The 14414-nt window shown below is 37.2% G+C and overlaps 1 protein-coding gene across 8 annotated transcripts in view; it reads left to right on the top strand.

Annotated features, from left to right (window-relative positions):
• SKP2 (S-phase kinase associated protein 2) overlaps positions 1 to 8919 on the top strand; it is a 31107-nt gene extending 22188 nt beyond the window's left edge. For 6 of the 8 annotated variants that reach the window (XM_070586995.1, XM_070586993.1, XM_070586998.1 and 3 more), the window contains 3 exons: positions 4649 to 4700; positions 4871 to 4978; positions 7008 to 8919. In XM_070586995.1, coding sequence (XP_070443096.1) covers positions 4649 to 4700; positions 4871 to 4978; positions 7008 to 7221 — 374 coding nt within the window. In that variant the 3' untranslated portion in view covers positions 7222 to 8919. Of the gene's footprint in view, positions 1 to 4114; positions 4464 to 4648; positions 4701 to 4870; positions 4979 to 7007 lie in introns of those variants that run through there. The other 2 variants (XM_070586996.1, XM_070586994.1) reach the window with 1 other exon arrangement.
• The last annotated feature ends 5495 nt before the right edge of the window (positions 8920 to 14414 follow it).

Genomic DNA, 14414 nt, shown 5'->3' with positions numbered 1-14414 from the left:
CATGTTGTATGCTTTGGGCAGTAAGATGTGTCAGGCAATAGAAAAGAGAAGCGAGATTTTCTTGAGTGGCCAGGGGTTCGGGTCCTTTGCCCTCACTTATGTCCAGATGCCTGCATTTTCAGACAGGGGGAACGTTTTCTTTATAAATCTGTAAAAGCAGCAATTGTGTCTTTCTTACCACTCCCCTGCACATGTATTATTTATATCCTACACTTTTTTCCTTTAAACTCTATTTTATATCTGGTTATAGAATTATATAGTCATTCTCAAAACTATGTAAAATATGGAAAAACAGAAAAACAAATCGTCAGTCTCACTAACATCTTGCCTGTCTTTTTCCTGTACGAAAGTGTTTTTTGCAGTGGGACAAAGTATATGAAATACTTCGTAATATGCTTTTTTCCAGATAACCCCATTTTCAGTGACTACGCCACATCATTTCCAGTGGCTGTGTGATATTTCATCACCTAGATATGGAATAATTTGTATTGGTTCAATAATTATCAATTGATCTCCTTGTAATGGACATTTAGAATCCTTGCAGTCTTCCCCTTGTGTAAACAGCTTCGTCATGGACAGAGACACATCGTTGAGTGCATTTCAAAGGATGGATCCTTAAGTGGAATTGCCGAGTCAAGCATTAGGCACCATTCTCAAGCTTTGGATAGTTCTTGACAAATTGCCTGCTGAGAATTTTAAACTCCCACCAGCGAGCATCCTCTTCACACTGAATCCCATTGCTAATTCTTCTCTCTTCATCCCCAAGAGAAGAGAAGGCAGTGCCCTATTTACATTTTTTTCCCAAATCTGAATTTCTCACTTCTTATTGAGAGTTTTCTGAAATGAACCAAGGTTCTGGGTACAAGGTTGAGCAACTGTGCTGTAGGCAAACTGCTGTTAATTTTGTCCAAGTTTGGCTTAAAACTTTTCTCTTTGTTCGTCCAGAAAAGAACAAATAGCCTGCTCACCGAGTTTTGGCAGGAATAATAGGTATAAAATCCTGCTTGCTGGATGCATTCAAGGCCAGGACAAAGATGCAGAGTATAAGTTGAGGTGTTTTCTTAATTATACAATGGAAGTCAAAGATTTTTAAACTAATGTCTTTAACAATAGCACAGACTGTTTTATTATACAGAAGATAATATGGATTTCGTTTTAGCTCCTAGACTGGTGCCAGCCTGCCTGGGTTCAAGTACCCACTTTGCCCTTTACTGAGTAGCTTTGAGCAAGTTGCTTAACCTCCCTGTTCCTCAGTTTCCTCATCAATAAAATGGAGATAACAGTAGAACCCATCTCTTGGAGTTACAGTAGGGAATAAATGAGTTAATACATGCAGCACACTGACCTGTTCTTGACACACAGTGAGAGTTCAGAAATTGCTGGCCACCCTCCTCCCACCAGTGACTGCCTCCCCGTGGGGCAGTAGGTGAGCACTGAACGAGACCTTGGAGGGCCTAGCTCTTGGTCTTGGTTTTGACCTTGACTTCTCTAGCTGAAATTGTCTTTGCTCTAAAGTGACTGGTTACCTTCAGTGGTTTCTAAGATCCCTTTTAGCTCATGTGGTTCTCTAGTTTGTGGTGAAACGAGGAGGACAGTGAAGAGGGAATCTTGGCAGTGACTGCTGTTTACTAACCCTTCTCACCAAGGGATGGCAGGGCTTCAGTGTGATGGCTGGAGACGGAGGCTAACTGGTGTCGTCCCCCAAGGTTTTATACTTTCCTAGATGGTGTCAGAATAAGATTGTATCTGATTTTGGACTTTGTTGACGGTTGGTTGGCTGGCTAGATGATGGGTCACTCAAAGTGGTATTGTGCACTTTCTTCATTTTTTGAGTCATTCATTAAACAGGTGTTTACTGAGCACCACAGTGCACAAAGCCGTGTTCCAGACTTGGGAGATGTGGCCTTGAACAAAACAGATGAAGTCATCCTTGTGCGGCTTACATTTGAGTGAGGGAGCTAGACAGTCAACAAATAACTAAATGTTGCAAAAGGAGGTGAAAGGCACAGAGGAAAAATCAAGCAGAGTAACCAGGTAGAACATAGCGGGAAAGGGGCTATTTTTAAAGGGAACAGTCAAAGAGAGGGCCTCTCTGAGGAAGTGACACTTGAGCAGAGACCTGAATGAATGAGTAAAGAAAGGTGTGAGCCATATAGATGTGTGAGGAAAGAACATTCTAGAACTAAGGGCCAGCAGGTGCCTTTGGAAGAAAATCACATGTGCTACTTTGTAATCAGAAAATGAACCAATAAGTCTTATTTATTTTTAAAAATAGACAAACTTCATTCATGTTTGAGGGTTTTTTTCTTGCTATGGGAGCCAGTACGTGAGAGGGAGCAAGGAGGATGGTGATAAGAGATGAGATAGCTGAGAGTTCTCTAAGCAAAGGCAAAAGCTTTGTTTTGGTTTTTTTCTGAGTGAGCTGGGAAGCCATTGCAATATTTGGGGTAGGGAATGGTATGATCCGACTCACCTTTGAAAAGTTCCATTCTGGTGCTGTGTTGAGAAAAGGCTGTAGGAGATTAGGGTGGTAACGTTCGAGGTGGCAAGAAATGATCAGATTTGGGGCACTTTTGAAAGCCGACGTAGCAGGATTTGGTAACAGATTGGGTGTGGGATGTGAGAAAAACAGTCAAGTATGATTCCCAGGGTTTTGGCCTAAGCAGCTGGAATCAGTGAAGTTGGCACTTACTGAGATGGGGAAGACTCTAGAGAAGGAGCAGATTTGGGGGAGAAATCAAGCATTTGGTTTTAGGCATAAATTTGAGATGCCTATCACATCTCCCAGTGGGTGTGTTGAGGAGGCAATTGAAAATGCAAGTCTAGGATTCAGGGTAGGAGAAGGGGCTGACGATACAGCTGTGAGAAGAAAAAAAACCCTCCAACATTAATGAAGTTTCTCTATTTTAAAAAATAAATAACATTTATTGATGTATTTTCTGATTACAAAGTAGCACATGTGACGTTTCTTCCAAATTCTGAAAAGTTACCTCTAATCCCACCACTCTCGGTAACTGCATAAGGTTTGGGTGCGTTTCCTTCCAGCCCTTTTTCCAAACCCTTTCTGAGTGTGAGTTTGTGTGTAAAATAGGAGTTTGTGAAGGTCTTTTAATTAAATTGAGATTATAACGCGTTGTATATATTTTGTTTTGTTTCACTATACAATATAGCCTGAATATTTTTTCAAATCATGCAATGTTATTAAAAAGCTTCTTAATAGCTACTGTTATCATTGTGTTCCACAGAATGGATGACAATTAACCTATTAATCTAAGTGGGGGAGGGGCTATTATAATTGTTGCTACATGAATGTCTACAAGCATATCTCAAATTATTTTTCTAAAAGTGGAATTACTGAGCCAAAGAGCCAAGTGGGTAATGTCCCGAACACTTTTTTTAAAAAAATCAATTCACCCTCAAAAACAAAAATCAGTTGACTCTCCTGAAAGGCTGCATAAAATTAAATATCCACTTGTGGTATTGAGGGACCTGCTTTATTATATTTCATCAGTTCTGGGTATTATAATAAAACTTTTTTAATATGATGGCTGAAAAGCAATATTTTAGTTTTACTTTGCGTTTCCTGCTCCCTTTTTATCTCCGCATTTTACAAAGTATCTGTTCTTGTTCTTTCCCCATTTTCTCCTGTTTATCTTCTTTTGCTCTTTAGATAATAAGACCATTAACTCTCTGTTTTATGTATGTTGGAAGCATTTATTCCCAGTTTTCTGATACTTCTTTAATTCTGTTTGTGTTTTGTTTTGCTTTAAGGTGGTGGTAGAGTTTTAAAATTTTTATGTAGTAAGTTATTAGTGTTCCCTTTATGTTTTCTTTTATGTTTAGAAACCCCTACCTATCCCAAAATCTAATGAATAATTACCCATATTTTTGCACTTAGAACTTTTTAAATATATGTGGAATTGTATTTGGGTATATTATTTGAGTTGGAGAAATAAATTTTTTCCAGTTGTGGTAGCAATTTTTTTTTTTTTTTGAGGAAGATTAGCCCTGAGCTAACTGCTGCCAATCCTCCTCTTTTCGCTGACAAAGACTGGCCCTGAGCTAACCTCCATGCCCATCTTCCTCTACTTTATATGTGGGATGCCTGCCACAGCATGGTGTGCCAAGTGGTGCCACGTCCACACCCGGGATCCAAACCAGCGAACCCCAGGTCGCCGAAGCAGAACGTGCGCACTTAACCACTACGCCACCAGGCCAGCAATATTATTTTTTAATAATTCATTATTTCCCCTATTGATTTTAAGTGCTACCTTTATGATATGTTGTTCATATATACATAGTGATGTTTGGTTTTGCTTTTTGCTATTGTGAGTGGGATTTTTTTTTTCTATTTTTCCAGCCAGCTATTGCTGATACATAGGTAGGCTCTGGAGTTTTGTTAACTACTCATTTTACACAGTTCTCTTACTATGTAAAAATAATAGTTTTTCAGGTGATTCTCTTGAATTTTTTAGTAAAAAGTCTTATATGCCAAGGTGATAATTTTTTTTCTTTCTAATAGTCTGCAACTCTAATAGTCTAACTCTAACTAGTTACAAACTTCTAGCATAATGTTAAATGATAGTATGGATAGTAGATATTCTTGTCTTGTTCCTAATTTAATAGTCACCATCATGTTTTTTTCTAGATGTCTCTACCTTAGTTGGAAGATGCCCCAATCTTGTCCACCTAGACTTAAGGTATTTTTTTTTCTTTAATCATTTTAAAATAAAAATTGAAACATCATGATTGCTTATTGAATGAGGAAAGGATGCTAATATGTTGAAGGAACTAGGTGGTAAACTATTCTGGTCTTCTCCATCTAGGATTGATGGATAGGTGTTGAATTTTTTCTTCTGCTCTGTTACAGTGATAGTGTCATGCTAAAGAATGACTGCTTTCCAGAATTTTACCAGCTCAACTACCTCCAACACTTGTCACTCAGTCGGTGCTATGATATAATACCTGAAACTTTACTGTAAGTATTTTTGTAACCTCTGGGTGTCTTCTGAGAGTCTGGTGTAATTTCCTTCCTCACCAAGGCCCTTTCCCAATGCTGTTACAAGAACATTTCCTCTTCCGCCATCCGCCGTACTTCCTTTTCTTACTCCCACCTACAGTTGCTTCTTTTAAGTACTGTCCACTGCAGAATGACTTAACGATTTGGCTAGTTTGGATATCCCAGAACCAAAATTGTCATGATTATTACAAAGTTCTCACACACTCACATTTCACAGAAGGATTTAAGATTGGGGCAAGATTGCTGTCATCTTAAGCGATGATAAGTAATAAACCTCTATATATTGCAACCTTTCTTTAGACCCCTGTATTCAGAGATTAGTTTGTTTTAAGAACAACAGGAATTTGTTCTTCTTGATTTTCTTTTAGTTTATTGTGACCTCCAGACCTTATTGTCCTCTTATGAACACCAAGCGTATTTATTTTATTTGGGTAGTATTTTTGTTTTTTAAATTACTTTTCATCTTGTATTCAGCTAGCATATATTAAACATCTATGATGTTTAAGACACTTTGTTGAATATCGAATAAATATGTTTAGAAGGGTAGTGGGAAGGCTGGGAGAGCAGGTGAAGCATGGAAGGCCTTAAGGCCAGCTGAACGGTTTGAGTTCCGTAAACATCAGGGAAGCGTCAAAGATTTTGGAGCAGGGGAGTAACATAATCTGAGCTAGGCTTTAGGAAGATGCCGTGGTCATTGGTAAAGAGAACAGGCTGGAAGGAAGAAAGATTGGAGGCAAGGCGACCATTACTATAAGGAAAGTTAGGGTTTTTTTTAGCACTTACTGGCAGTGTGAAAATATAAAGGATGCTTCTAACTCTCGGTCATTGATCTGCAGTGAGATTTTGATGAAATTCCAAACTAAATATTCCCTTTCACAAGACTTTGTACTGTGTCCCAACCTAGAGCAAATATAGATCAGAGAGATGAATTTCTAAGCACATAGATCTGGGTTAAGAAGAAAGAATCATTATCAAAAAGTATTTACTTTGGGGAAACAGGCTCCCTTTTTTCTGTGGATGAGAATTTCACTGTTCAAAGAGATGTATTTCACCTAATGTGAAATACTTAAGAGGACTGGCTTATATGTGACAGAAAAAAAAAATGGCAATGTGTTGAGAGGTGAAATGGCTACAACTGGTCACCCCCTTTTTTCCATCTACCCAACCCTCTCTAAAATATCTTAGTGAAGTTACTGTTAGGTTTCATCGTATATAATGCAGTTGTTGAGTATTAACCATTATTAAGAGTTATCAGAGGGGCTGGCCTTGTGGCCGAGTGGTTAAAGTTCCATGTGCTCTTCCTTGGCCGCCTAGGTTTGCAGGTTCAGATCCCCGACACAGATCTTCTCCACTCATCAGCCATGCTTTGGAGGCATCCCACGTACAAAGTAGAGGAGGACAGGCAAAGATGTTAGTTCAGGGCGAATCTTCCTCAAGCGAAAAAAGGAGATTGGCAATGGATGTTAGCTCAGGGCAAATCTTCCTCAGCAAAATAAGAGAAGTTATCAACCCTGCTGATATCTCCTTTTGAGAGATGGAGCCTAGTTCAAATAAAGGTCAAGTCTGTATCCTTGAATTGCATGTAACCTGTGGTGATTTCAACTGATACTACAGTAAAACATTTACTTTTACCATCGCTAGCTTGCTAGCTTCTCCTCACAACACAACACAAATCATTTGGTATAAATCAAGAATGGAGAAAGAAAGCAAATATGGTTGGATTTTAAATATACCTTGGAGTTTTTAGGTTGTTAGAAATTCAGCAAAACGCACTGGCATGTTTCCTAAGGCCATGTTGCCCAAGCTATGGCCTGGGCTCCGTGGTTCGATTCACCTTTGCCATTTTCTCCAATCGTTGATGGCAAATTATCTTTTCCGTTTGCGTTTTATAAACTATGATACAAATTGTAAAAACTGGGTCATGTAACTGTAGCGGAACAGTTTGCATAGATGCTGCTACTCTGAAAGTCTCTCTCTTCCTTTCCAGTGAACTTGGAGAAATTCCCACACTAAAAACACTACAAGTTTTTGGAATCGTACCAGACGGTACCCTTCAACTGTTAAAGGAAGCCCTTCCTCATCTACAGATTAATTGCTCCCATTTCACCACCATTGCCAGGCCAACCGTTGGCAACAAAAAGAACCAGGAAATATGGGGCATCAGATGCCGACTGACGCTGCAAAAGCCCAGCTGTCTATGAAGTATTTATTGCAGGATGGTGTCTCTTTGGAACAGGGAAAGTAGGCAGGAAGCCCAATTGCTGGAGCACTCAGCTATTTTTATTCTTGGTTTTCCCTTTGCCTTTATTTTGCAAGTGTATTAGAGAGCCATGTGAGAGAGAAAACTATGAAGTGTCGCTTTTTAAAAATGACTGTAAACATTTCTGTCACTGCTATGCCTTTCAGAGCCTGAGTTGTAGGCCTTTTGAAACTTTAGGAGAGTGAGCCTATAATTTCAAGATACCTTGAGGGGCAAAATTTGAGCCACCTCTTTCAAGTGCCCTTCTTATGAAATCTATTTAGAATCAAGCATAAAAATCACCACCAGCGAATCTTTTTCATAGCCTATATAGTAACTGTTTTCTATTTAACTTTTCAGTATTGCTTTATAAGACATAGATTGAAGAATAAGCTATTTGTATTGTGAGCTGAACAGAAAGAATCATAGGATAGTTGATTTGGGGCAATCTCTTCTAGGGGATAGAAAAAGAAAAATACACATTTCACCTTTGCCTTTAGATTTGAAATTAGGCTCATGGAAACAAATAGTCCTGAGTAATTAACTGTAAAACCTAAATGAAAAAAATAGAAAACCAACCAGAGGTATAGAATTTGAAGGCTCAAGAGGCAATTTCCTATGTCAGGTTAATCTTGCAGTATCTTCAAATGCACACTTATGAAGTATCCTGTAATGTACTGTGTTCCCAGAATTCTAAATTAGCTGAGGAAATGTAATTGTGGCCTTCTAACTTTTTGATCAAATTATGTTGACGTGGGTTCTTGAACTTTTAAAATGACTTGCTTTGTTTTAGAAAGGTGGTAGAAGCTGGTCAGCCTCTGTTCTTGAAGTGTTGGATGGAATGCTGAAGTGAAGTTGCCAGCCATTTTCCTTTATTGCTGAGGTTCTTGAAGTTGTTTTTATATTACTTATAGAATCAAGTATTTTAAATTGTCCCTTTTTGTAATGGTCTCCCACGATAATTGTTTGGAACTACCCATTTTATAAGGTTATTGGACCTAAAGTTCCCGAAGAAGAACTGCGTGTTCTTTTCGATCAGGAACACACACTAGAGGCAGGTGTGTGTTGCATGCAGTTTTACAGCAGTGAACACAACTCGCACCTGCATGACAGTTAAGACTCAGATGTTGAACCTTTGATAGCATCAGTGATTTTTTTTTAATGGGACATAGATGCAAAAGGATTCAATTCTACTTTTAAAATAAACACAAAACACTAATTTCTTATTTAAATTGATGACCTCCTCATATGTTCAAAATGGAACAAAAAAGCCAAAACCCCTCATTTCTGTTGACATTAATTGTTTTTTTAAATCAGATTTTTCAAATGTTAGAAACAATGGTATGAAGTGCCCTTATCGGCTGAGACCTAAAGAACATTTCGAAGTAGTGTTACACAGGAAATGATTATGTTTCAATTTTGTAGCAGTTAAGAAGTGCTAAATACTACTTGAAATTATTGTTTACAGATTAGTGACAAGGGCTGATGATAGAATCCAGTTGGACTCTGACTTCCAGGTGCCCTCAAACACTCAGTACTTCCAAACTCAAGTCCAGCCTTAAGCTATTTTGCTAACGTGTCAGAATAATCTGTATTTTTGTATGTGATTTCTACTTTTATAGACTTGTTTTAAAATAAAACACATTTTTATAAAAATTAATCCTTAAGCTAAGTTGTATTCTTTTTTCCTTTCTGTTTTTTCGTTAAGTATTGTGGTTAAAATAGAAGGCATTTGGTGTGGTGTGCCGTTTATCTCAGCCCTCTAAATAAGGCCCTTCCAAAGACGCCTGAAATGGTCCTTTTTGCCCCATCTACATCATATGCTTGTTGTCAAATTAAAATGATAGTTTATAAAACTTTCTAACAAGGTGCTAAGTACAGGCCTGTTATATTTAGAGTGCTTTAAAAAGTAATAACATTTATAAAACATTTGCAATTCAAGTGATTAATGTGATAGTCAAGTACTATCAATAAAAGTCAGCACTTTTTAAATACAGGCTTGATCAGCTATCCTGTGCATTTTAGTCTTATTAGCAGACTATTTGAATAGTTCACCCTGTACTCGGGTCTTCTGGGAATTGCTTTTGAACATAGTTCATTCAAACAGTAGAATGGTGATTCTTCTTGAGTATCACCCAATTTTTTTGCTTCTTTTTTTACATCATCACTGCTATGGTTCCTTTTCTGTTTTTAATTATGAAAAATGTCAAATCAAAAAGTAGAGAATATAATGCACCTCGTCATCCATTTTCTATAATCATTAACTCATGACCAATCTCTTTTTATCCATCATCTCATCCACTTCCCCCCCCATACACACTTACTCACACAGTTTATTTTGAAGCAAAACCCAGATATAATTTCATAAATGTTTCAGTATATACCTCTAAAGAATAGAGATTTTCCTGAATTGTGAAACATTAAATATCAAAATAGTGTTGAAAATTCCTCAGTTGTCTCTGGTTTTCGTGTATGGGTTTGTTTTGATCAGAACCAAACATAGTCCACACATTGCATTTGATTGACGTTCTCTCGTTTCTTTTTTATTAAGGTATAATTGACATACAACATTTATTAGTTTCAGATGTACCACATAATGATTCAATATTTCTGTATATTACAAAATGATCAACAAAATAAGTCTAGTTAACATTTGTCACCATACATGGTTACAGATTTTTTTTCTTGTGATGAGAACTTTTGAGATCTCTTTTAGCAGCTTTCAAATATGCAGTACAGTATTATAGACTATAGTCACTAAGCTGTGCATTACATCCCATGACTGACTTATTTTAAAACCAGCAGTTTGTACCTTTTGACTCACTTCACCCATTTCACCTACCCCCACCCCTGGCCTTTAGCAACCACCAATCTGTTTGTTCTCTGTATCTATGAGCTTGATTTTTTGGCTGCTTTTAGATTCCACATATAAATGAGATCATAGGGTATTTGTCTTTCTCTGACTTATTTCACTTAGCATAATGCCCTCAAGGTCCATCCATGTTGTCACAAATGACAAGATTTCATTCTTTTTATGGCTGGATAACATGCCACTGTATATATATACCACGTTTTCTTTATTCATTTGTCTGTTGATGGACACTTAGGTTGTCTCCATGTCTTGGCTGTTGTGAACAATGCTGCAATCAACGTGGGGGTGCAGATCTCTTTTCAAGTTAGTGTTTTCTCCCATCCACAAGTGGAATTGCTGCATCATATGGTAGTTCTATTTTTAATTTTTTGAGGAACTTCCATACTGTTTTCCATAGTGGCTGCACCACTTTATTCCTACCAACAGTGCACAAGGGGTCCCTTATCTCCACATCCTCACCGTCACTTATCTCTTGTCTTTTTGATGTTAGCCATTCTAACAAATGTGAGGTGATACCTCATTGTGGTTTTGATTTACATTTCCCTGATGATTAATGATGTTTAGCATCTTTTCATGTACCTGTTTGGCCATCTGTATGTCTTTGGAAAAATTATTCTGTTGTTCTGCCATTTTAATGGGATTGGTTATTTTGCTATTGAGTTGTATGAGTTCTTTATATATTTTGGATGTTAGCCATTTATCCAGATACATGATTTGCAAATATTTTCTTCCATGCAGTAGATTGCCTTTCCATTTTGTTGATGGTTTCCTTTTCTGTGCAGAAGCTTTTTAGTTTGATGTAGTCCCACTTGTTTATTTTTGCTTTTGTTGCCTTTGCTTTTGTGTCAAATCCAGAAATCATCCCCAAGACTGATATCAAGGAGCTTACTGCCTGTTTTCTTCTAGGGGTTTTATGGTTTCAGGTCTTACATTCAAGTCTTTAATCCATTTTGAGTTAGTTTTTGTGTGTGGTGTAAGATAGTGGTCCAGTTTCATTCTTTTGCATATGGCTGTTCAGTTTTCCCAACACCGTTTATTGAAGAGACTGTCCTTTCCCCATTGTGTATTCTTGGCTCCTTTGTTGAAGATTAGCTGTCCACAGATGTGTGGATTTATTTCTGGGCTCTCTTCTGGTCCATTGATCTATGTGTCTGTTTTTCTGTAAGTACCATACTAATTTGATTACTATTATAGCTTTGTAGTCTATTTTGATGTCAGGGATTGGGGTGCCTCCAGCTTTGTTGTTCTCTCTCAAGATTACTTTGGCTATTTGGGGTCTTTTGTGATTCCATACGAATTTTAGGATTCTTTGTTTTATTTCTGTGAAAAATGCCATTGGAATTTTGACAAGGACTGTTTTGAATCTGTAGAGTACTTGGGTAGTATGGACACTTTAACATGAATTCTTCCAATCCATGAGCACAAAATATCTTTCTGCTTATCTGTGTCTTCTTCAGTTTCTTTCATCATTGTTTTATAGTTTTCAGTGTATGGGTCTTTTACCTCCTTGGTTCAGTTATCCCCAGGTATTTCATTCTTTTTGATGCAATTGTAAATAGGATTGCTTTTTAAAGTTTCTCTTTCTGATAGTTCATTACTAGTGTATAGAAGAAATGCAACAGATTTCTGTATATTGACTTTGTATCCTGCAACTTTACTGAATTCATTTATTACTTGTAACAGTTTTTTGGTGGAGTATAGGGTTTTCTACATATAGTATCCTGTTATCTGCAAATAGTGACAGTTTCACTTCTTCCTTTCCAATTTGGATGCTTTTCTTTTTCTTGCCTAAATGCTCTGGCCGGGACTGACATTCTCTTACATCTCTCAATCTTTGGGTTCCCCCTTATTTTTTTTTTCCTTGTAATTTATTAATTGAAGAAACTAGGTTGTTTGTCCTTTGTTCCACATTCTGGATTTTGCCGATGTGATTCCTGGAATGATGTTTAACAGGTTAATCTGTCCCCTATTTCCATAAACTGGTAGTTTCATCTAGCAGCAAACAGCTGTAGACCAAAGGTGATTTTGCACCCCAGGAGACATTTGGTAATATCTGAAGACATTTTTAGTTGTCACAAGTAGAGAGGTACTACTGGCATCTAGTGGGTAGAGGGTAAGGATGTTGCTAACCATCCTACAATACACAGGACAGCTCCGCACAACAGTTACCTGGTCCAAAAGTCAACAGTGCAGGTGTTGAGAAACCTGGATCTAGAGGCTTATCCTATCAAGTTTTTTTTTTTTAGGAGATACTTGATAGTAGTAGTATGTTCTTCCACTAAGCGGCACGTAACATCTGGCTGTCATTCTTTTCATGATGTTAATATCTGCCTCCAGCCCTTGAATCCTCCCTTTCCTATACCCTAGACACAAGTTCCAGAGATATGAGGGACACTCTGGCCAAGTGCAAAATTTTTATTTCTGGATAAAGTGACTTGTGTCCCTTATATCTTAGTGAACTCAATTTCAATCCAACATTTACTGAAGATGTACAATGTGGAGGATACTGTGTGTGTCTGAACAAGAGCACAAGGGAAGGTGCAGAACATATGAGGAAGGACACTGAGTAATCCAGGGACTGGGAAAACTAGAAAGCAACCTCTTTCCACTGGATACCCTAACCCTGGAACAAGCAGAAAGGTATCTCCTCTTTCATTACCACTCCTTTCCCCATCCCCACTTAACTAGATATTCCAGAAAGTCAAAAACTCTCCACCAAAAGGCTAACTTCATGATACAGGTTGAAGCCCTAAAGCCTATACTAACAATTTTATGGATTTGTTTTGAGTTTAATATTTAGTATTTGAGTTTAATATTTGGAATGTTATTTAATATTTGAGTTATTTATTTTTACTTTTTAGTGACTCTAAATATTAAAATACTGATGTTTTGGTATTTCTCAAAGCAAATACCAAAACACTTAACTTGCAATTTGGGACATTAAAATCACTCTATTTTAAGGTCCTATGATGGCAGGGGCCATGATTGACAAGACTATTTCCATAGTCCTACATTTTTTAAGAGGCACACTAGAATGTTATATCCCATTCCCTTGCATTTTATTGTCTTTTTAAAAAATATTGGTCATAGTGTCATTTTTATTGGCTTTTAGAATGCCTTTTTCACTAAAAACTATTAAGTTACTACTCAGGATAATAATTACAAGTTTATTTGCAGTGGTATTGATGCAAGAGCCAGAAAGCACATAGAAGGGTAAGACTTTGGCAATATTTTAGTCTGAAACTACATGTCAAGTGGATAATCTACAGTAACCCAATTAAAAGGATAATGGGAATATTTAGAAGATTAAAAGAATGATTTTGTGAAGAATCATTTCATGAAAAAAAGATGCTTTGGAGGGAAGATCTGAGGCAGGAGAAAATATATAACTATATAACAAAGCTTAATTACCAAAGGTATTTTAAATAGATTATTTTCTTGTGAAAGCCAAGAAGAACCAACCTAGTGTGGTAACAACCTGACAAATCACTCAAGCCCTCTTTGTCCATTCACAGAAAACTGTGGGGAAAAAACAGTAGTTACAGTTGAGGGAAATGTCTGCTAAACATAATGGTTTGTAAAAACCTGATTCTCAGGTTTTTTGTTTACTTCAACTTTCCATACATCAGATCCACCCCCCCCCACCCCCCACCCCCCCCCCGCCCCTCCATGGACACTCCAGAGAATGTTAAGTTTCACTATTGTAAAACTATTGTTTATTATCGTTATAGGCAATTTCTTCTCTAGCTGTTCCAGTCTTTAAGCATTCATTGTGAGAAGGTATGAATCATAACTCATACTCCATACTCCCAAGGAACTCACATCTACTGTTCTAAAAAGCTGTGTATTGTTCAGATCTCTCTATCCGTCTTTTCAGGATCACAAGTTTGATTTTACTTTTTTTAAGCTGTATCAGTGTTTGATTTTTGAAAAGAGAGAAATGAACAAAATTAATTATAATCCATGCCTTTGCTATCCTATAGAATACTCAAATTAACACAAAATGTTATTCTGTTTTTCTCTTTAGCTCCTCCTTGTTTAATCAGTAATTTTCTTAAAAATGCATCCTAAAATAAAGCCCATGACACTCAAAAAATATTCTTTATACAGTCCTTAACATAGAAAACTTAATAAACCTTCTCATTGACTTATGCCCTGATCCCTTCATGGTTATTTTATGTTAAAGTCAAGGAAGTAAAAATTGTTATTTACAACAATTCCTCTTATAGTTCAGCAGTACATTCACTCTTTGCCCTCCCCACCAATATTTATAACATTTTTCA

The sequence above is a fragment of the Equus przewalskii genome, chromosome 20 (assembly GCF_037783145.1).
Source record: "Equus przewalskii isolate Varuska chromosome 20, EquPr2, whole genome shotgun sequence".
NCBI classification, from domain to species: domain Eukaryota; kingdom Metazoa; phylum Chordata; class Mammalia; order Perissodactyla; family Equidae; genus Equus; species Equus przewalskii.
Note: the sequence above shows the minus strand (reverse complement) of the source record. Positions and strands in the feature narration are given on the sequence as shown.